The sequence below is a fragment of the Aythya ferina genome (genome assembly GCF_964211825.1).
Source record: "Aythya ferina genome assembly, chromosome: 5".
Classification (NCBI taxonomy): Eukaryota; Metazoa; Chordata; class Aves; order Anseriformes; family Anatidae; genus Aythya; species Aythya ferina.
Genome location: NC_140301.1, coordinates 1,318,432 through 1,341,013, shown reverse-complemented (window position 1 = coordinate 1,341,013; position 22,582 = coordinate 1,318,432). Strand labels below are relative to the sequence as shown.

Genomic DNA, 22,582 nt, shown 5'->3' with positions numbered 1-22,582 from the left:
TAAAGCAGTCCATCAGACTCAACTATTAACAGTGTTATTACGAAACATTTGAAAAGCTCAAGGAAAAATGCCCCTGGGAACACTAGGGGGGTGTTTTGTGAGATGAACAAGTAAGAAAACAAAGGCTATTTTTATTTCGGCTTCCACCGAGTGACGTTTTTGCAAAGCACATTTCTGTTTGTGTACCTCAGTCAAGCTACAATACACTGTTGTTAGAGACAGAGGTTTTAAAGTGTAAAGAGGAAATGTTTAAAAATTATATATTTTTGCCTAATCAAGAAAACAGCAAACAGGGAATAGTCATCTCTGTATGTGCAGGACATACACATTCCTGCAATAGCAATATTTTTAATGACTCTATGACAACCAGTTCCAGATGATAATTTCTGATGATGACACATGAAGACCAAAGGCTCCGAATACTACCGCTATATCCCTGTGCTGAATCTGTGACAAGCTACCATTGACACGTCCCAGCCAGATGTGCTCTGGCAGTCACTTTGAGAAGACGTTTTTATCACCACTTGCTGAGCTGGAAGATCCTTTAGGAACACATCCCTTACGGCCAAGCTTTATTGGAATCATTCAGAAATAAGAGCAAGATTTCTTTGCTTTTTTTCTCTCCTGCTGCTTTACCATCCTGTTTCACAGTAAAAAAGCAAATCCCAATGGGAAATCACCAAACAGTGTACAAGCCACCATGACTCCTGTCCTCAGCACAGGGGCCTACACAATTCTATTGCTGGCATGAGGAGACCTGGGCTCTCTGAGATGACAGTGCCTGATTGTAATTCTGCATCAGTACTGGAGTCACATTGAAGGGTGGCTGAGTGCTTTTGTTTTGTTTAAAAAAAAAAAAGATGGAAAGCATGAAGTAAGTTGCATGTTAAAAACTGCGAGAAAACTCCGTAACTATGTCCACTTTGGAAGGTGGACAGCTTCAACTTGTTTATGAATATCATTGGGCTTAGATATTCTCTTGACTGGCTTGATTGAGATACAGCTGGTAAAATGAACTTACACATTCACAGATAGGTTTGCAAAAGAAAAGTAGAGAAATATGTAATCAATAATCCATTTTTGATTAATATAGGTAGGGAAGTCACTATCTCCTCCAGTAACTACATCCTGTTGATGCAACAAACACTGCAAGCATATGGGACAGACCTGAACAAGGATGTTTGGGGAGGGTCATGTGAAAGGGCGCAAACCCTTTAACACCCTCTGACGTGTCATTGAAAAACACCCAGGGGTTCTTTATTGCTCTGTTTTAGAGCAATAAAAGCCTTTACCTGGTGAAAGAGGAATTCATCCTCTTTAGCAAAATAGACTGTGAACTTTTTGGGAGAGAAACCATCTCATTATATATCTGTACAATGTCTACCAGTGATGCCCTAACCCCAGTTGTTCCAAAACTACCCTAGAATAATAGATTTTTTGTGTACCACAACCTTTCCTGCCGATTAAAGCAAATACAGATTTAGAGGCCAGTTGGCAAAGGAATGAACATCTCTACTGGATTAGATTGTGCATGTGACGCCCACTGGAAGCAGGGATTAGGCTGATATCTGCCAGCAAGTACATCCCAAATCTGACTGTGTTAGTGGGATATCCATTTCTAAATATAGTTATGGAGTCCACTGTCAACAAAGAAACTATGTTATCAAAGGCAGAACTAAAAGTGAGTGACTATATTTAAAGTATATATTTATATATATATGAAACAACAAAAAAAGCTAACTTCCAAAGCAATAGTGCTTTTAAAGCTAATGCATCTTTAACTGCAATAAAATACAGCATAACAGCATAAACAGGAATGTTATGTGTTATGTTTGATGTTACTGTTTTTAGTTGCACAAAGAATAAAAAAAATCTGCATTTGAGCTCACCTAGCGTTATAAATGAGGACTATTTAAAGTGACCTTAAGTGGCAAAAGCATTGGAAGGAAACTCAGTAATGCATATTCAACTCTCCTATTTTAAGCAGATTCAGGTACGCAAGATGAAACTCAGATGCTACATGAGTGGTTTGAGCTGGTCCTGGAGAAGAATAAATTAATGCGTTACGAGTCTGAGCTTTTGATTGTGTAAGTAAGAATGAGCATTAGTACTAAAGAAGCAAAGGGGAGACAAGAACTTGTACTCACATGACATCTACCCACCCTTCTGTGTGATGGAGTTTGAAACTGTTGTAGAATAAATGTATCCGCAGTAGCTGCAGTCTGCTTTGATCACAGATTTTCAGCTGAGCCCTCCTCATCTTTCCCTCACACAGTGGCTCAATTATTTCAATCCTATAGGATACTCTAAACAACTACAGCATACAGGTGTTCTGCCTTTATGTAGTGTGGGTCTAATTATGTAGGTGTAATGAACACTTGGGCACTTTGTCCTGTGGAAGAAAAATAGTCTGACAAGCTTATCTCAGTTTTAATTGGACATAGTGAATTCCTTGATCTTTTCTCCTACAGAGATGAAAAAGTACATACACCAAGACAGTAAAGAGCTGTCTCAAGTGCCACTGTTTGTGGTTGATGGAAACAACATTGGTTGTAGTTGCCTCACCGTGCTTTGTTTGAAACAGGTTCAGCAGATAGGCATTGGTGACTCCCAGATATTTTTTCCACTATCTCTGGTCAATGTGGGAAGGTGAATAGAGCTGCAGCAGTCGTTACTCACTTCTGGCAGGGCTCTTAGTTTATGGGAGGGTCCAGAATCTTCTTCTGAGTGCCACCAACAAGGCACAGCTGGTCAAAGCCCCAACTGTTGTGACGTAAGAGAGAGCATAATCCAATACATAATACAAAAGGTGGTATTGGTGCTTCTGGCATTGCTGTGCAGAAACTAAGCTTTTAGCTTTGACTGCCCATTAGGAGGATAAACAATACACAAAGTCTTGGTTGAAATAATACTAATATATGTATGTCTTTACTAAATATATATATACTATTTAATGTGCTTTTTATTGTATCCAGAGCCCAAGAACTAGAACTGGAAGACCACCAAAGCAGGTTGGAACAGAAGCTGAGAGAGAAGATGGCTGTTGATGGTAAGTCAAAGCAGGGAGCATGTTCCAGCCTGCAGTCATAGACTGTGTCCATGTGAGTCCCTCCTTGCTCTGAGGAGCAGAGGGGCTGATGTTCTTCCTCCTGTGCTCTTCTGTGAGTGCAGCTCAGCCAACAACATCCAACTTGTAAGATCTTTTCACCTGACTTGAAATGAAGAAAGCTGAGCTAACCTGCCCAATTTTTAAACTGGATTAGATCAGAAGCACACCTAATGCCCCTGATTGTGCTGTGCCTGCAGCAGCATCCACCTAACATGATGATGGGCAGCTACAGGAAGTGATTTCTTCAACTACATAATGCAAGAGAGATTCAGTTAACTCTGATGCTACCAGTTGCCGCAGTATTTTGGAACTATTTTTATGTACTTTCGATTACAGTTTGGGTTTGTCCTTTCATTCACTATTTGAAAATGGAGTGTGGGGAGTAGGAATGCAGGCAGAAGGGGGGGGGGGATGCATAGCACTGAATATGCCAAAATATCCTGTTGTGTTCTAACCACCTGGATTGCAAACTACTGCTATTTTCAATATTTTTTTTTCTGGGAAAAACAAACAAACAAACAAACAAAAAACTATAAATTTACTTAGATTCTGCATTTTGCATCTGAGCTTTTAAAATTTTAGAAATTCAATTTAAAATCCAACATAAATGTTGTTACCTGTCGTGGTTTAACCCGACCGGCAGCTAAACACCACGCAGCCGTTCGCTCACCCTCCCCCCTCCCTCTCTGGGACGGGGGAGAGAAATGGAAAGTGAAGCCCGTGAGTTGAGATAAAGACAGTTTAATAAGACAGGAAAAAAAAAATAACAAAATAATAATAACAATAATAATAATGATGATACAATGGTGATAATACGAAAGTAATAATAGTATGTACAAACAAGTGATGCACAATGCAATTGCTCACCACCCGCTGACCGATGCCCAGCCTAACTGAGCAGTCCGGCCCCCTCCCCCCGGCTAGCCACCCCTATATATTGTTTAGCATGACGTCAGATGGTATGGAATACCCCTTTGGCTAGTTTGGGTCACCTGTCCTGGGTCTGTCCCCTCCCAGCTCTTACTGCACCCCCCAGCCTGCCCGTTGGCAGGACAGAGCAAAGGCTGAGATGTCCTTGGCTTAGTATAAGCACTGCTCTGCAACAATTAAAGCATCGGGGTGTTATCAGCACTCTTCTCATTCTAAGCCAAAACACAGCATTCCACCAGCTACTAGGAAGAAAATTAATTCTGTGCTAACTGAAACCAGGACATTACCTTATAGATTATTTCCTGATATAGTAAAGTGCTTTCTGCTATATAACATTTTAATTATGGAGTGATGTTTAGGCAACATTTATAAATGTTTTTGTAAATATGTAGTGCTCTTACTACTAATTCCACAGCCTAAGCTTTGCTAAAAGTCCTAATATAGAATTTAGGGGCCTTAATGGGCAACCTTAAATGGCCCAAATGCAGGATAAATTTTCCCTGAACACAAACATAGAAAATATTAACTGCCATTGTCTTCATTTCTTGATGACTAATATTAATTCATGCTGCACATCAACAGTTAAAATGCAAAGCATAACAATATAGTGATCTAGATTCTAACCCCTTGTTTTATGGTCTTTTAGACACCCTTAAAGATGAGATGGATCTAAATGAGGAGGATGAAATTTTTACTGAGATGATGAAAACGGTTGAAGAAAGGGACAAACTTGTTTCTGCCTTAGAGGAGCAGAGAGTGAAAGAAAAAGCAGAAGATCAGCACTTTGAAAGTATTATCTTATCTAGAGGCTATCAGCTGAGTGGGATTTAAACAGCCATATGTAAATAAACATGATTTCAGGAATATTCATAATCACAGAGGTACTATCTTGTGAAATATGAGGGAATTCAAATTTGAAGTCAGCTTATTTGGGAAAGGTCATCTTGTTATCTTAAGCAGTTTCTTTGCTTACACCCGAGTGAGTCAATTCACAGTCAGCTTCAAGGGTCACAAGAATAAAGAATGGGACTGGATTTACCTGTGTGATGGGCGTCATGGTCTGTAAAAGGGAAATCGGAGCTCTGATGTTTTCTTGGAATTTTATTTTAATGCTGAGAATAGAGTTCCTGAGAAACATGATGACATCATCCAGTATTTTTGAGATGGCATTACTTTCCATCTGTTTGTCTGACTCTGTATGTGGTTTGGGGGATATTTTGGCACAGCCAAGCAATAATGAACTATTTAAAGGTCAAAAAGCAAGTTTCTTGTATAAAATTGTTTAATAATAAATAATTAGTTTTTATTTCTGGTGGAGGAAGGGTCTTTTGACTAATAACTATGTATAAGCACTCATTAAAGCTATTGTAAATGCAATGTCAGAAATTAATTTTCCAGGTATTTCTAAGTTTTAGAATACTGTGTATTTTTGAACAAGATGTTGAAACAATATTAAATCCCTGCATTTTGTAAGGGATCATCAAATGGGTGACTTATCCTTAAAACTGTTATAGGCTCAAAATAGCTATTGTATGGCACAGATAAAGATCTTTTCTAAAATCTGCTGAATGATAATTTTAAAACCCAGACTTGATTAGCATCTATAGGGTAGATTTTACAGTTGTTTCATAAAATATATCACAAATATTATCATAGGGTGTCATGAGTAGTGTAGCAGTTACAAATCTCCCTTAGAATAATTTATCAAAACATTTGCAAAAATATTGTTTTGTAATGGGAACATTTAATAGAAAATGTTGTGAGTATACTTAAATTACGTTCATATTGCTGCTCAAAAGTATATATGGAGATTTTTTTGCTTAAAGGAGGTATCTGCTATCTTTTTTTGTACATGCATTGTACACACAGACATTGGTATAGCAGATGTGCAGAAATTCTCATTAGTATTCAGCATACTTTTAAGTACTTTCTTAAATCTGAGATAATTGTGCCATTTAAGATTGCTAACATTCCCAACGGTATGTATGATGCACTACATTTTCAAACCGGAAAAAAAAAACAAAGAGAAACTGAAAGCCTGTTTATTCTTGAATATCATTTTACCTCATGCTTTGACTAAGATTTGATGTTCTCATTATTTCAAAAACAGTGCTTATTTGCAAGAGTTTTCTGTCTTGCAGCCAAAGCTACAAGCATTCTTGTTACCAAAAAAAAAAAAAAAAAAAAAAGGCTAAAAAAAACTCTTGGTAGCTACTTGTAGGGTAATGGACACACTGAATCCTGTCACAATAATTTACGAATGTTTTTTTTCTGTATTGTAAGAAATTTAAAATATCCTTTTTAAAATTAAAAGCAAGATTTACTATTCACCACAGATTTACAATATACCTCTATTGGTGCAAGGAACATACTAGTGTTCTGCAATATTTATGTATTTATACTTATTTATTAGCCGGTTTAAAGAGGATAAGTGTCTCATATTTTCTAGTTTTGATGTTGTCTGCAATTTCCATAAATAAAAGTGTATTTCTAACAGTTATTTATAGGTAAAGGCCTGCATAGTAGACTAGATAGCTTTATCAATTTGGTAATTATTAGTATAAAATATGAATTAAGATTTAAACAGCAATATCTTAGTGGGATACCCTTCAATATAACATATAGGACCTTAGCAATATAATTTGTATTTCATCTTGGAAAGAAATAGCAGAATCCCTGAATATATGTCAAAATTACTATCGGTTTGGTGTTTTTTTTTTCCTGCTGTCATTCATATGCTGAGCATACTTTGATCTTCAGTTTACATTTTTTTGTTGAGATGGATTGCAGTGAGTGGTTTTTTAAACCAACTCTATTACTTAAGATTGACACAAAGTAGAAGCAAGCAGGACAGCAATAAATATTTAAATTTTCTCTGTTGAAATCATCTGGCATTTCCAGTTTTGTGGAGAAAATTTCTGGATTTTATCACTGTTCCCAGAAGCCTCATGTAGTCCAGTAGATTAATACTGTCTAGATCATCCATCGTTGTTCTCTGTAGAAAACTGAGAGTCATAGTACTTTCAACATAATTTTTTAAAGTTTTAAAGCAACCATTTTTCTTAGTGCTTTGCACAGGATGGTAATTCAGCACAGAAGCCCTCAGTTATATCAATTAAGGATTGTTTTTTTCACCTTACTGCTACTCTCAGAAAAGCCCATTCATCCTCCTTTTGCTGCTGTACAAAGAGCGGGAGGAAGGGCAGCCTCAGAAGAACATGAAGCATCTTGTCCTGAGGGGCAGATACTCTGCCAAAGTCTGATCCTCTTGCCCAGGTAAGGTGCCACGCTGCAAATGCCCAGGTTCAGGTCACTCCACATTGTAGACAGGCCCTGAGACTTCACCTTATAGCAGATCCTTGTTTGGCCATTGAGAGTTGAGAATATTAAAGTCAACAGGAGCTGAGAGCCATCAGCATTTTATGGACCTCAAAAATATTATTTACTAAAAAGATACTTTTCTGTGTGCCATAACACACTCCACCCACAACTGCAAGTCTTGTGTGTCTGCTCCTGCATGTAAAAACCTGTTGGGCTACCATTATCCTGACTGATACGGTGTACCTCACAAGATTAGATCCAAAAATGAACTATGCAGGTGATTTAAAAATAAATAAATAAATAAATAAATAATCACCTGCAATTTAAAGATCTTCATGTATTGCGAGAGTAGAGGAGGAAAAAGAAAAGTTATGTGCACTGTTCATAGGTCAATTTAATATGGCTGACTTTATTACAAATGTATTTAAGAGTATTTGGTTATGAGTGTTCTTGCTGCTCAATCTTTTCTGTAAATTGACTCACTAACATATAATGGATTTACGGATTTTTTTTTTCAGTCCTTGGCACTGTCATTGTTGGGTATAATGTGATGTGCTGGAACGCATGGGCCATATCTAAATGGACTAGATGTGAGCAATTTTGTATTTGAAGAAATAAAATTGTGTCTCTCTCTCTGAAGTCCCAGTCATTTCCATAGTAATTTCCCTCCCTTGGTATTTATAGTGTAATAATGTGCGTCTAAGAAAAATCTGTTGGTAAGAAGTATCAGTTCCTTAATTCATATACTGGTAAGTAAATTACACTGTCTTGCAGTTCACAGATGCGTTCTATACTTTAGAAATAATGACACCCTGAAGCTAGACAGTATTCAACTCTTAACACATGAGGTGTGAAATCCATAAGATCAATGACTTCCTTATGTTCTTACACAGGAATTGACAACCTAATTTCTTAAGATATGACATACAAACAATAACAGCCTATGAAGACTTGAAGGAAAAGTGTCCCTGACTGGATCACTGAGAATTGATGATCAAAATCTTAACTTAAATCTTAACTTTACTTATGTTAGGACTTGTTGTTCTGTTACTTTCTGCCAGTGGAAGAGCCTTACAGAGCAAGACAGTGTGTTGCTTGAGATGAGAGAAGCAGATAGGCAAGATTTCAGCCTATATGGGCACCTGCGCTGTTGTCCTCTGCTCAGTGACTCTGAACTGATTGATAGTTCTCTCCTCATCAGATGACAGACAGATGGCAGCTTCTCTTCAGAGCTCAAGGTAATTTTTGGCACATTTGAACTGAGGTTTTTCTTCTTTTGTTGCAACCTTTCCCTTCAATCCTGTGTGCCTGAGAGGCAGACAGGTATGGCAGTGACTTCTCTGATGATACCACTTCTAAGTTCTCAGGACTGCACAGAAATTACCTACTTGCTGGGTTATTGGAAATAATACATGAAACTTTTATCTGTGTTTAAAACCTTACAGACACATTGACTTTATAGTCAGCAGGTCATCAGTTGGGGGGGGGCCTTGCTGGCGCAGAGCAGGAAGTGGGTAGAAATGCCCTCAGTAAAGGAATTTACTGCTATTCATCTCCCTATGTCCCCTCTTCAAAAGATCATAGGTCTAAAGAAAGCCAATTGGACAGGAAGTTCAGGGAAATGATTTTGTAAGCCATTATTTGCCTCAAGATCAATCTGGTCGCTCTCAAGATAAACAAATGCCTCACATTTTTGGGCTATTTGGACAGCTTTCTCTGGGTCCACACAACAAACTTTGAGGACCTGTGCCTTGAAATCTTTGATTCTTAGCTTAAGGATTATGTGATTTCTAATAAAATTTTCACTTTAGTTTAGCAGTCTTTTTCCAGAGAGAAATACTGTTTTATTTTCTGCTTAAGCACATACCAGGATGTGGTTTAGTAGATTGGAGATTCTGTATATCTTTTAAAGTTTTGTTACTGTTAAGAAGGCCTAAGGCTTTCTCTGCTGAGTACTGCATGGATCATACAGTTATTTACATAGTCCAGCACAATGGGTTTATCATGTTAGCTGGGGAGTGCTATCCCCTTAGTCTTCACAGCAGCTGCATCTCATGAACCTACATCTTTGCAAATACCTTATGTATAGGATATTGACTGGATTTCTTTTTGCCCCCAGAATTTATGAACTTTTTTTTTTTTTTTTTTAATTTTATTTTTTCCAGGTAGTTTCTTCTGCTGGTTCCAATCAACTACTGAAAGAGATGTGGTGGTCCTGCATGCCAGCAATGTTCTTGCTGGAATATTTGTGTAACAGATGTACAAAATTACAGGCACAAGTGTGTGGTACAAGGGATGCTCATAAAGAAAAATTCAATACCGATTTTTTCTAAAACTGTCTCAACAAGGTCAGGTGTAAGTGCATATAAACTTGGACTTGTATTTATAGGTAACTGATTGACAGAACCACAGGTTGCCAGAAGTATTAAATGCCAGGATGATATTCTTATCTCACTAAGTTTCAAAACCACTTTATTTCCTTTGAAACCTTACAAATAATTAATCTCCATAGTTGTATATAGTACATTATCTTTGTTATGCTTCTAAGCAGCCTCTTTTAAAATGCTGTTAACTATTACGCAGGGCCAAGGTGGGCATGTTCAGTAGTTAACTATGTAGAATTGGCAGGTCAGTAGATAGCCGTGTTTTACTATGTAAAAAAATAAAAAGGGTAGACCTTGGTCTAGTTCTGTTCTTCCTGAAGTCAGTGAAGAGTTTGGCTGTAAGCAATTAGAGGAAGAGCATTAGGTCACTAGAGCATTTTTGAAAATACCACTTCCACTGTTGAAATGACCAAAAATGACCAAGCAGTTAAAAGGCTAGTGCGGACGTACACAATGTACACTTAGGAGACAAATGTTGAACTCCAAGACAAACAAACAATTTACTGCATGGCCTTAACCAGCTTGGCTTGTGTGTTCATTATTTTAAAATAAAATAAAATAAAAAGAGTACTTTTAAAAACCACATACAACATCAGTGCTGACCTCTCTCCTGTGAGACAGCCTTCTCAGATGATGATTGTATAATATCCTTTCAGCTGACACAGTGCTTTTTCTTGCCCTAGCGACCTTGCCCATCGTGGGTATACTTATTATATATCCTATCTCTTCCACCTCAGTCAGAAACAAGATTCTGTTCCTGATCATTCTGAGTCCTGCAGTGAAAGAAATAAAAAACACGTGTGCGTAGACAGATATGCAGGTGAATAAAAATGCATTTGAAGTATAGCGATTTAGCCTTCTTTTATTGTCTGGATACAATTAATTGTATCCTGATCACATACATGCCAATAAGTATGTGCTACTGGCTGGCTCATCTTTAGGAACAAGGTGCTGACAGGGAGCACAGTGAGAGCCCTTGTGGTCTGCTCCAGATTCCTATGTGCCAGATACAGCAGGGCCAGCCTGAATGGCAGCCTCATGCTGTTGCGTCCTGTGCATGGGATCATAGAGCATGATTATGAAAGTATCCAACTGTCAAATGGGAAGCAGAACAAAAGTCTAGCCAAACGAAAATCCCCACTAAATTCATATTACTGCAGCTTTTATTTGTGGTTAAAATACTATTTAAAGATGAGTCAGATATTTAAAATCAACATTCCCATGTCTGCCATAAGTTAGACTTTGTGCATATCTATAAGAACCTTTGTGCTGAATGCAATATTAAATGAAGATTATATGTCCACATATATTTCCAGATCAAAAGAAAAAGTAGCATATGTAGTTCTAAATATAAGATACAGAAAAAAAAAATGTTGTAACTGCCCTCAAAGACAATCATCGTAAGTAGAATCATCATAAGTAGAAAAACCTTGCAATATTACATCTAAGAGAACTACAAATAAAATCAGAAAGGAACCCATTAAAAAAAAAAAAAAAAGGTAAACTTAGGTCTGTCTCTTTTTCTGATTCCTTAGCATTATTACTTAAGGCACGCAGTGTCCATGTTTCCAGATCTGATAGAGATGATTTTAAACATTAAATTTGATTCGAAATGTACTTTCTCCTTGTGATGAGCATTTACCCATAGCTCATGGGGCTATTAAATAAGTAGTATTGCATTTGACATCTAATTTACATATGCTGAGAGTAATGAAATAGGAAACAGTAAAAGAAAGATGTTAGGTCTTTTTATTTATTTTGTGTGAGACCTGGCAAGTGCACGTTGAATTCTGATTTTGCTGTGCAGCCCAGCTCCCATTCCTGTTCATGTGTGTCTGGTTTGTTCTTTCTGTCTTTAACACAAAATTTAGTGGTACAAAAGCAAGCATACGCATGCTTGCCAAAATGCTCTCTCTCCTGCTGTGCCCACAAAACCCTATATTGACATTTGTGTGTATTCATTTGGGTCCAAATGGAGATTCAGTTGTTGTTTTTTTTCTCTATTTGTAAATGTGACAGATTCACCTGCATCTAACAAATTACTTGACGTGTTGGTTTCTTTTTCTTTTAACATATTCTTAAAAATGTTTTTATTCATATTATATTATTTTCTTGAAAAATGTTCAAAACTGTTCATATCCTAATCCATGCAGTATGTGAGTAGTACTAATGTGTGAAATTCAGTGCGTGTCCTAGAGACAACAGTCCAGAGATGCAGTCGTTGCTCTGAGCCAGTGCAAATGCAAGGAAGCATGAGAGTGGTGTAGTGGCTTGGGTTCATTCCTGCTTTTAACTGATGTCTGTAAAGACAAATAAAGTTTTTCCCCAAGGCATATACTAACTGCATACAACAAATATTCATTGTTGTGTACTCCTCATCAGCTTACCAATGTTACCAGCTTGTAAAAACACAACAATTACTAACTGATTTAGAAATATCCTCACGTTAATTTCATTTCACTTATTATGCCTAATGGATAGCTAGATATTTGCATAAAGTGTGTGTGGCTTTTTGCCTGAATTGTTAATCGAGTGATTAAGTGGTAAGTGAAAGTAGTGCATCCAGATGACATTAATGCTGTTCCAGTCCTGGATGCCTCATGAACTAGCTACCAGTTGGAGCAAATTAGCTGTTTTAAAGATGCCTCTCTCTTAAGCTACCCATCTGCAAATAAAAGGATTGGTATAGCCAATCTATTGTGCTAGGTCATCTTTCTTTCCCACTGCTTTTTTAATGGTCTTACTACAACTGTTTGTTGTTGTTGTTGTTTTTCTGTGTAGAAATGGACATCACCGTGTCTTCTTCCTCTGATGACAGATGTAGTGGTAACCTCCAGGCTGCTTTGCAGCATGTGCTCAAGACTGAACTGCATGTATTAGCTTCAAGTTGCACAAAGCCATGTGGTGGCACTTGATTCCTTCATGAGTTCTTCTCGGAGCAGTGTGGAAACTTCTGACATCCATGCTAACTCATGGTTTCACCTGTGATGTCACATACATGGGTGCGTTTGACAGAGCACCCTGAGGTGGTGACTAACCCGTCTGCGAGGTGGTGTGAGGACAGTTTGGACTGTCGGGAGTGGCCCTCCCCAAAAGGCTGATAAAATGAGGTGCCCGGGGGGCATCGCTGGGCGCGAGCGGCCGTTGGGCGCCAAGGGTCCTCGGGCGGGAGCGGCCGTCGGGCTGAGGCAGGTGCCGGCGGAGGCCGTGTGAGGGGAGCGGGCCCTCCCCGGCGGGCGCCGAGCGAGCGAGAGGGAGGGCGGGCGGGAGGCAGGGCAGGAGTGGGAGAGCGAAGCAGGAGCTGCCTCAAATGCTTGAAATAATTCCGCTTCCGTTCAGAGCCGGGAGCAGCCTTCCACGGCATCGGGGCCTCGGACCCGTCTCCTTCATTCCCCAGCGCCGGCCCGGCCGTCATGGCAACTTCCCCCCAGAAGTCCCCTTCTTCCCCTAAGTCCCCCACCCCGAAATCGCCCCCGTCCCGAAAGAAAGATGACTCCTTCCTGGGCAAGCTCGGCGGCACGCTGGCGAGGAGGAAAAAAGCTAAAGAAGGTAAAAATCAGGGGCGCGCGTGTCCTCGGAGTTACCTTAAAATGGTGGGTGGGGGGGGAGGAGGCTCGGGGAGAGGAAAGGGCTCGGGGCAGCGGGAGGAAGGGGCCGACTCGGGGAGGGCGCTGAAGGGAGGAGCGCGCTGGGGCCCCCGGCTCCGCCGCCACCGGGCGGAGGCCCCGGGGCCGCGTCCCGGTGCCAGCGCGTCCCGGAGGGGAGCCGCGGGAGACGCCTCCCTCCCTCCCTCCCGCTGCGGGCCTGGGGGGCTGCGGGGCTCGGTCCCAGCGAGCGTCGGCAGCGCCCAGCTCGGAGCGCGGGGCAGAGCGGCCGGGGCTGCCCAGGCTGGAGGAGCGGAGCGGAGCGGAGCGTTTCCCCGCCGCGGCGGCCTGCAGGGCCTGCGGGCCTGGGGCTTGACCTGATCGTGGACGCTGCGCGCCTCGGAGCCCACCAGGAGTTGTGCAAGAAACGCGCAAAGCTTGATGTGTGTAGCATCAGTGACTTCTAAGGCGTTGGTTTATGGTGGCATACAGCATGCTCTAACATGCTGCTCTGAAAACAGCATAACACACGCAGAATGTAATAGTGCTCATTCCTTTAAAGGCTAAAGTTAGGGCTGATTATTATTATTATGCTGTGCTGAAAATCTCTGCCTTACCATCATGGAGGTCCGAAGAAAACTGAGTGACTAGTCTGGTTATCTGTCCATACATGTGAATTAATATCCACTCCCTTCTGAGTCTGCCTCTTTAAAATCCCATGAGACAGAGAATTGGAATTTAGTGTTACTCATCCATCATTTTCACAGCTGATGTTAATTTAAATAAGATACCAAAGTAGTAGTCACTTCTAAACAGTTATTTAAGTTTGCAAGTTCCACGCTTGCAAATGAGAAAGGCGTTATGCTCAACAGATCCTTGCTTCAGGCACAGTATTTCAGAGCAGCACCTATGCTACAGACAAGGATAATACCTCTTTGGACAGTACAGCCCCTTACTCAGCAACTACCATGTCTTCTCTCTGAGATGCATTTTGCATGACTGTTCACATTATTTGGCTTTTTCTGTTTTTTTGCGGATGGACTAAGTTGATAAAATGGTAAATGGTGGCAAACTACATTAGTTGTCCACTTTCTTATGTTATCTTTTTAGTGTTGATAATATTAGTGGCACTGAAATAGAAAAAAATCTGTGTTGAGGCCATATTGTAGGTATTTTTAGAGACATATACATGTATATACATGTATATGTAATGTATATACATGTATATACATATACATGTATATACATGTATACGTGTACTAGTAAGATCAATACTATGCTATCTTCCTTTTTTTTTTTTTTTGTTTGCTTTTAGTAGATTCACATGGCTTTGAATCCTTCCTGGGAAGCTTGTCCTCTTCATGCTTCCTAACTTTTCCTCCACTAGAATTAAATAACGGATTTGCAAGCTGTTCATGAGACCCCTTGTTTCTTGTAGGCTATGACACACATGGGTTCCATTCTAAGTTGTACTGCCACAGTTTGTAGGGCTTTGGGTGCCTTTGAAGTCAAACCATGGACTTCATATAGGAGGTCAGATTGCTTGTTGATCTAGACTACGTTCTTTGGTTTTCCTGTTTTAATTGAACTTTCTAGTGACTGCCCACCACAGAGGCAGGTCTTGGTCATAGGCACAAATGTGGTTATTAAGCTGTTAACACACATAATGTATTAAAAAAATGTTAAAGTCATAGACATTTGGAAAAAAATGAAAAAATGTTTTATCTGTTGTAAGGAGTATACTAATGCATTTTAGCACTATCTGTGCTATATAAATAGCTAATTGTTGTAGATGATATATGATAGGTATATAGTTTTTGCATTTGTGCCATCAACAGGCTTTTTAATCACTGTCAAAACCATATTTTTTATGTTTTGCAACAACAGAGATAGAGCCTGAAATGCTTCACTGAATCAAATCCATTAAGATCTGAAGTGACATGGTGAAGAGTAATGCAGGCTATAAAGTCTGCATAGTTTCAAATGCAGCAAAAGTAGTTAATAATGCAATATAAAAAGGATTTTCTGTAGTAGTATTTCTTTATATAGCAAGCATTTCCTTATGAACTTCAAAGTTCTTGGAAGCAATAAATATTTCACCAATATAAGGGATGAGAATATTCTAGACAAGTAGAATAAATTCTTTGATAATGCAGTACACGTTGTTGACCAAAACCTGAGCTACCACTACTTGAGATACCACAGATGATGTAAGCAGACATTAGTTGTACATTAAGATGTAAATTAAAGTGCATTTTAATTAAACATTATAGAATATTTAATAAAATCTAAAATTTGGGGGTTACATTTGCTCAAATCATCTTGCCTTGTAAGGTCTTAGCTTGGCTTTCGTTTACAGTATCTCATCTTCGCTGCTGTAATTCAAGAATGAGAACATTGTAGCTTAGTCTTTCCTGTAGGAGTGTGAGCAGCTGCAACTATAGAAAGTATTTAAATTTTGTTTAAGTAATGAAAATTACAAATGATTAACTGTGTTTGGAATTTTAATGATTTTTGTCTTACGAAAAATTGTTGGAATACTACTGCAATATTTGATGACCTGTTTATAGCTGAACTGTTGTATGCAGAAATGGTTTGTAGTTTATAGTGAGATTCTGGTCCCTTTCATTCCTGAAAAACATTCAAAGACTGAGCCACATCGTATGTACCTCTGAAGGATCCCAGTCCTTACCTAGCAGGAGGTAAGGTGTGAGATGGAGCTCACTGTGTTAGCCAGAACCAACCACAAATTACAAGTTTTTGTAAGCTCCTTATAGTAGTTTGTGTTGTGTATTAAGCATATCTTTGTGCAATTGCAAGGAGAGAACAGAAAGATCTAATTTTTTAGATGTGGAGATGTGTGTTATGTTATCTTATGAATTTTACATGACAGGTTCAGTGAGGTCATGTGTGATTGTCCTCCCTGAATTTTCCTGGCTTGGCAATTGCAGGCGCAGAAAATTTCACTCATTATAATAGCTTACGTTAGTAGAGAATCTTAAGAATTGGCCCCTGACATGATAATAAATCTGTGATACATTCAGGAATGGAGAGCAAAGTTCAGAATTGCTTAAATTGCATAGGAGAGCAGATGGGAAACAGACAGCTTGGGCCCATGAATTGAGTAGAGAGCAATTACTGCTTATTGTATGGGCTCAGTCAATTTTCCAATTGATGTGACATCAATTTCAGTAATTTTACTGGTCTTCTTCCTAGTTTATTTGGCGTTGATGGGCAGGAGAAGGAATGAATTTTCTTCTAGCTTCCACTCAGGATAGTTCTTCTTTTGTATGTTCTGTTTTGATTTCATTTTGGTATGTGAGGTCACAGTAGTCTGTGTTTTTCTGTGTGCCCAAGGGACAAGTATGTTAACGGTGTAAAAATACTGTAGACTTCACTATTTCTTGATAGTATTCTTCAATTTCTTAATCTTTGGTTTAAATAATAATACAAAATTTGAACAAATTAAACATGCAAATTAAGACTAGGCATAGGGTGTTAGAGCTTTTAAGGTACTTAAAGTAAAAATTTTGTCTTTCTGGAATCTATGATTAAAATGCCTTGGGACTTGCTAACAAAGAGGTCATGCCTTGATCTGGCTGTGGGTGCTTAAATATCAAATCTATTTCCTAGCACACAAGAAGTATTCTGCAGAATTTTAATGGAGATATTTGAATTATTTTCTTTGGACCTGTTTCAGCAACTTCTTTTTGAGTAGTACTGGTACTTTTATATCAGTAGACTTTTGCTCATCTGTCTCTTGTGTGAGAGATTCTAAGTGCTTTGAAAGAGAGTTTAAGTGCTTTTTAGGTGTTTCTTTGCTGCTGCTTTCATTTGATTCTGCATTTAAATTGCAGATTGGAAGAGATGATATGTTGTACTGTCATGCTTGTTAATATCAATATTAATTGATAAATGTAGCACAAATAAAGAAAATGGACTACTGTGTGCTAATTTCATCCTGCTGCTTCAGAGAGGCATGTAGTATTTTCTTTGAGGAAGAAATGGCACGGGGAAGGCTTTATCATCACTCTTCTATCAGTAATTTTGAACTTTCCATTTTTACTGCAGCATATCAGTACACCAACCCTAGTCTTTCTTGTGCCACCAGAATAGCTGTTGTTTTTGATGTCTGACATAATGTGCTTTTACTTCCAACCTTAGTGCATAGCAACTGAAATGTGCTTATAATCTTCTTTCCCCTTACACTGTGCTACATATTCCTGCGTCCGTGGCTGTACTGCCACAGTCGTGGTAGCCTATAGCTGATTCTGGACAAACCTATTAGTACCGCCCTTGAAATAATTATTGCCTTGGAGCAAATTTTGTAAAGCTGATGAAATATTTTTAATAAGTGGGAGGAACGTAGGGAGCAGAAAGAAAAATAGAGAGAAGACTGACCTGCTTATTGGTTGTCATTCTATTGCTATGAGCGTTTCGAAGCACATCCGCAGTACTCAGAAAGAAAAGGAAAGAAAGGAAGAAACTGCTCAGGAGGAGAGCACTGGGTGTTTGTTTCCATCTTTTGAAACCAAATTATCAGGGGCTATCTGGGAGGCCTCTGCTCTGATGGTTGAAGGGCTTGCCCGGTAGAAAGAAAGATCCCGACCTCTGAAACACCTCTGTCAGTGTAGACAGAAAAGCCAACTGTTGCTTGTGCTGCCATAGCAGTAGCCCTCCAGATGGGCTTATATGTGTCACCAGCCACACTGGGCTCTGCTGGGTTTGTGCAGGAGCGAGAGCAGCTGCAGTAGCCTCTGGTACCTTTTGGGTCTGCCTCTCTCTTGCCTTCCTGCCTCTTAGGCCTCCTCTTTCCACAAGCACTGCACTCTGCAAGAAACAGAAACTAGTCAGCACAGTTAGCTGTTATCTGTAAGACACTGTCAAGCATTTGTTACTGTTCGTACGTGGCTAAATTGAGGGCCAGGTCTTACTTCAGGCAGTGTACTTCCACAAACAGTGGAAAGAGCCCCTATGCACAATAATTTACGACCTAGAGTTCTTTATCTCTATATCTTGCATATTTTACTAGCTTTTTTCCTCTTATAATTTGCATCTCAACAGTTCTGGCATTTCAGTTGCGCAAGGACTCGTCATGATTTCACTGGGAATTTTGTTTTATCTAGTGCATTTTCTTTGGGTTTGGTTTTGAGAGACTCAGATTTCTTTTTTGTTTTTTGTTTTTTGTTTTTTGTTTTTTTTTTAATAGGCTTTGGGAGGTTCAGAGAAAGATGTGGAAATATTACCTCTGAGATTCAGAAATGCATGCAGAAGTGACAGATAATCCCTGAGTTGTTCTAAAAAATGTCATTGCTTTAACCAGATATTCATGTAGGGCCCAATCCAATTATGCTTGATCCATGTGCATCACCTACAGCTATCAAAGTATGAATTTGTGTCCCCCAGATATCTGCATTTTTGCCAGAGAGGTTATTGAGTCTATGTCCAGAGGCATTGCTATCCTGGCAGGACTGAACTTATTTGTAGGCAAGTATTCCCTAGCAGGTGCAAACATTAGTGAAGGAAGGGGTTAGATCGCAAAGGTCTGCAAAACATCGGCTACGTAAAATGCACTGACAGTGTTGAGACTGACACAGCACCACCAACCTGGCAGTGTCTGGCTGGAGCTGGGAGGATCTGCGCATGCAGCAGGTGATGTGAGTGTGTGTGTGTGAAGAGGATGCAGAGCCTGGCTGTCCTGCCTGTTGCACCCTCAATCATTAAGTTGTGCCAGCTGCTTTTGAAATATCTAAAGTGACACAGGATTTTTGCTTACACCATGTGTGACTCTTGAACTCACTGTGTCAGGATGGTTTGGATGCCAGAAATGTCTGTATATATTTATTTATTTTTTTTTTTTTTGGGGGGGGGGGGGGGTAGGGAGGGACAGAAATGGTGTTAGGTGGATTCTAAACAAAAGAAAAAAATGTCTGCACTGGCCTACGTGCAAATCACATGGGCCATAGTAGACATTTTCAGATTCAGAAATCGTTACAACCTATCATGAAATCCATGAATATCAGGAAGGTATACCAACAGAAAGGTCTGTTGGTTTGCCTTTTCCTGTTTGTGTTGTTTAGAATCTCTTTCTGACAACTGCCAGGGACCAGGACCCTGGGCTTTGATCTGCTGTGATGGCCACTAATTGAGTTGTTCTTGGAATACCTGCACCTGGGCATTCAGCTGCTGAACTCTCTATTTGCGTTTGCCTTAGATTATGTGGGTGAGTTAGCCGCTACAGAAATACACCTTGTGTTTCCATTATTTTCTCCATTTCAGCAGTTTCTTAATTCTCTGCAATTCTGTAGGTTTTGTACAGGATAAAACTAAATCTGCACTAAACAGGTTAGAGGATGGGGGTTGTTGAGAGGATCAGAGCAGGGACTGGCCGAGGAAAGCAGCTGCTCTCTGCTGGGAGCACGAGGCTGATGCGGGACTGAGAAGAGGGATGGGGCCACAGAGCAGGGGTGGGAGTGGATCTGCCCCTGTGGCTGTGCTTCTCCATTCCCCTCCTCTCTTTGGCACCCCCTTCGCCTTGTACTGCCCTGGTCGCAGCAGTGGTCATTGCTGAGCTCTTCAGGATGCTGTGAGCAGGTATGGTTGGGGGTGCTCAGTGTGTCGGCAGTGCTTATTGCTGCAGCAGCTGCTTCCCATCTGTGGGGAAGGAGTGGTGGGCCACGAGCTGCCAGTTGGACCACGCTAGCATAGAGGCTGCAGCCTCACTAAATGGTTGAGGCTGGAAGGGACCTCTGGAGATCGTCTAAAGATTCAGGTATTGGATGGTTCAGGATCTAACCTGAGCAAAGCGGGACTGGTCTGGTTCACCAAGCTGGTGCCTCTGACTGGCCAGGTGTGGCGAAGGCATGGTGACAGCATCCTCTGTCAGTTCTTTTCAGTCTCTGCTGTAGTTGACTAGATGCATGTCAATTATCTAGATGAAAGGTAAAAAAGATTAAAGTGGTGAAGTAAAATCAACATTAAGCAACTGGGTGAAGAGCTTCCAGTGCTTCCAAATTACAGAGCAGAACCATGAAAAGAGAGCTGGCTAAAGACCAGCTGAGCCTGATGTGCCTTTATGTCAATGTTAGTTTTTTGTTTACATCTTCAGATTTGAAATGTACTAACCCTGATACCAGGCATACACACACAAAAAACATGTATTCTGTCTTCAACAAGAATATGGCTATAACACAGCGAAGCAGTAGAAGATAGTAAAATTCTCATTTTCATCCTCAGTGAAGCGACCATGCTGTTAAGAAAATCTGTAGTTTTAAAATGGCAGCATTTTCCTTAGCATTTAGGGAATCTGTCCTTGACGGTAAGAGATAGATGAGACCAAGGCTGACCAAGACAAAAGTCCTTACTGGCTTTGATCACTACTGTGTGGGGTTCTACATCTTGAAACCCTCCAGCCTAAAGCCAGCTTCCTGTGACTGCAGGCCTGTACTTCTGTGAGCGTCCCTTAGACAGAATCTCTGGGATATGTGTTTTTTTCTTTTTTCTTTCTTTTTATGCCTTCTGCAACAATTAAACTATGTCCTCTATGGAGGCTGAATAGTTTATGCCATCATAAACTATCATAGGCTTTCTGCTTTTCTCACTGAGATTAAGTTATGGAGTTGATTCTTTTGTTACTTCACTGCAACGGAGATAAGTGCTTCCTATTAACTTAATCCATAGAGTTCTGCAGTCTTCAGCAAAATTCTGCTGTTGCTGAACATGGAGTCAGTAGATGTAGGGGTGCAGTTCCTTATAAAGTGGAGCTTTAAAAAAGCAGTGTTTGAGGTGTAGCTAAAGCACTGTTGCTTTTCCTTGTGCTGGAAGCAGTGTGATGCCATTTTGCATGAGAGAGGATGAGCTGGAAGGCAAGCTATTTTGCAGTACTTCCCAGCTTCACACACGGTTCTTCTAAATGCAGGATGGGGTGTGGCTGAGTGCTCGCTGTATATTCCTTGTGCCTTCTCCAGCTCATATAAGCTCCCGTGCTTCTTTGAGTATATCACTGCATAGGGGAGTGGAAGACTTCCAACCTGCTGCTCTTCATTATGCAGCTCTATGAAAGGACTCTTGGAGCCCTTCTCTTTATAGGTATTGTCTTACATTTTATGTTTGCTGTGCTAATTCTTCTTTATAGATAACATTGCTTGGTTTTAATATCCTTAGCCCTCATGGGATTGGGTATGTATGTTGTGTTGAGTGAGCCAGTGAGTTAATTCACATTGGTGACCAGACTGAAATACAAACAAAAGATGTCTTAGACAAACAGCAAAATCAAATCAACAGCCTTATGCAAATCCTTAGCCTACCATGCAACTATCCTTTGACAACCTGTGCTCAGGCCAGAGAAAACCAAGAAACCAGAGAAAAAAAAAAAAAAAGAAAAACAAAAAAAGAAAAACAGGGATGTGACTGGTCAAGAGTGAGTTGTATTGGCAAGAGTGAGCTGTATTAGGAAGATTAGCCACCATCTGTTCACCCCAATCCTGCACCTGGCTCTAGGCTGTGCCACTGTTCAACCAAGTGATGATCTTACTCAAAATATTAAAGATTTGCAGGGTTAGTAAGAAGGCTCTATAGTCTCCCAAACGTTCTGCTTTCCTTCTAGTTTTGTAGTAGTCCATGTGAAATAATTTCACGTGGTGCTGTAAAACATTCTTGTCATGCACGTGGAATTAATATAAAATTCAGGAGAACATGGTGGTTATAAGCTAGCAATATTGCTTTTCTTTTAGTCTTTGCATTTCTCTTTACAATTTATTATTGCTGTTTGTATTAACCAACATATTATTGACAAATATCTTGCTGATACTGTTTTTTTAGATAATTTGTGCAAAGGAAAATTCCTATAATATTGCTGCAGGTCATTCTTGGTAGTTGTAGCCATATTTAAGTCCTTTTGGCTTCTCTGATTTCTGCTTAGCTTAGAGCTGGTTCTGTCTTCTTCCCTTTGTGTGGCGTGGCAGAACGGTCTGTAGCACTGACACACGGGTGGGTGAGATTAACCTTCCCTTGTAGTGAAACCTGTGAAGTTCCACTTGGATAAAGGGAATTGAGAGGGGGTGCAGAAACTATCAGTGATCGGTGCTTCCCCTCAAAGGCTCTGAACAGAAACTGAACGGAGTGCAGAGTGAAGAGTAGCTGCCCATCTCCTGACCGGTAAAGATTTCCCAGACATGAAAAGAGAATCTGGTGCTGCAAAAGCTTTGAAAGCATCCCAAATCCTAAATGTATTCTAAATATTATAGTTTCTTGAA

The 22,582-nt window shown here is 39.9% G+C and overlaps 2 protein-coding genes across 19 annotated transcripts in view; both read left to right on the top strand.

Moving 5' to 3' along the window:
• Positions 1–8,559, top strand: part of MICAL2 (microtubule associated monooxygenase, calponin and LIM domain containing 2) — a 163,516-nt gene extending 154,957 nt beyond the window's left edge. For 14 of the 18 annotated variants that reach the window (XM_084519758.1, XM_084519765.1, XM_084519768.1 and 11 more), the window contains 3 exons: positions 1,985–2,087; positions 2,976–3,049; positions 4,686–6,063. In XM_084519758.1, the coding sequence (XP_084375884.1) occupies positions 1,985–2,087; positions 2,976–3,049; positions 4,686–4,870 (362 nt within the window). In that variant the 3' untranslated portion in view covers positions 4,871–6,063. Of the gene's footprint in view, positions 1–1,984; positions 2,088–2,975; positions 3,050–4,685; positions 6,064–8,421 lie in introns of those variants that run through there. The other 4 variants (XM_084519762.1, XM_084519756.1, XM_084519767.1 and 1 more) reach the window with 2 other exon arrangements.
• Positions 8,560–12,931: 4,372 nt separating this feature from the next.
• Positions 12,932–22,582, top strand: part of PARVA (parvin alpha) — a 70,314-nt gene continuing 60,663 nt past the window's right edge. Inside the window, exon 1 of the mRNA XM_084519849.1 lies at positions 12,932–13,293. Coding sequence (XP_084375975.1) covers positions 13,158–13,293 — 136 coding nt within the window. The 5' untranslated portion in view covers positions 12,932–13,157. The remainder of the gene's footprint in view (positions 13,294–22,582) is intronic.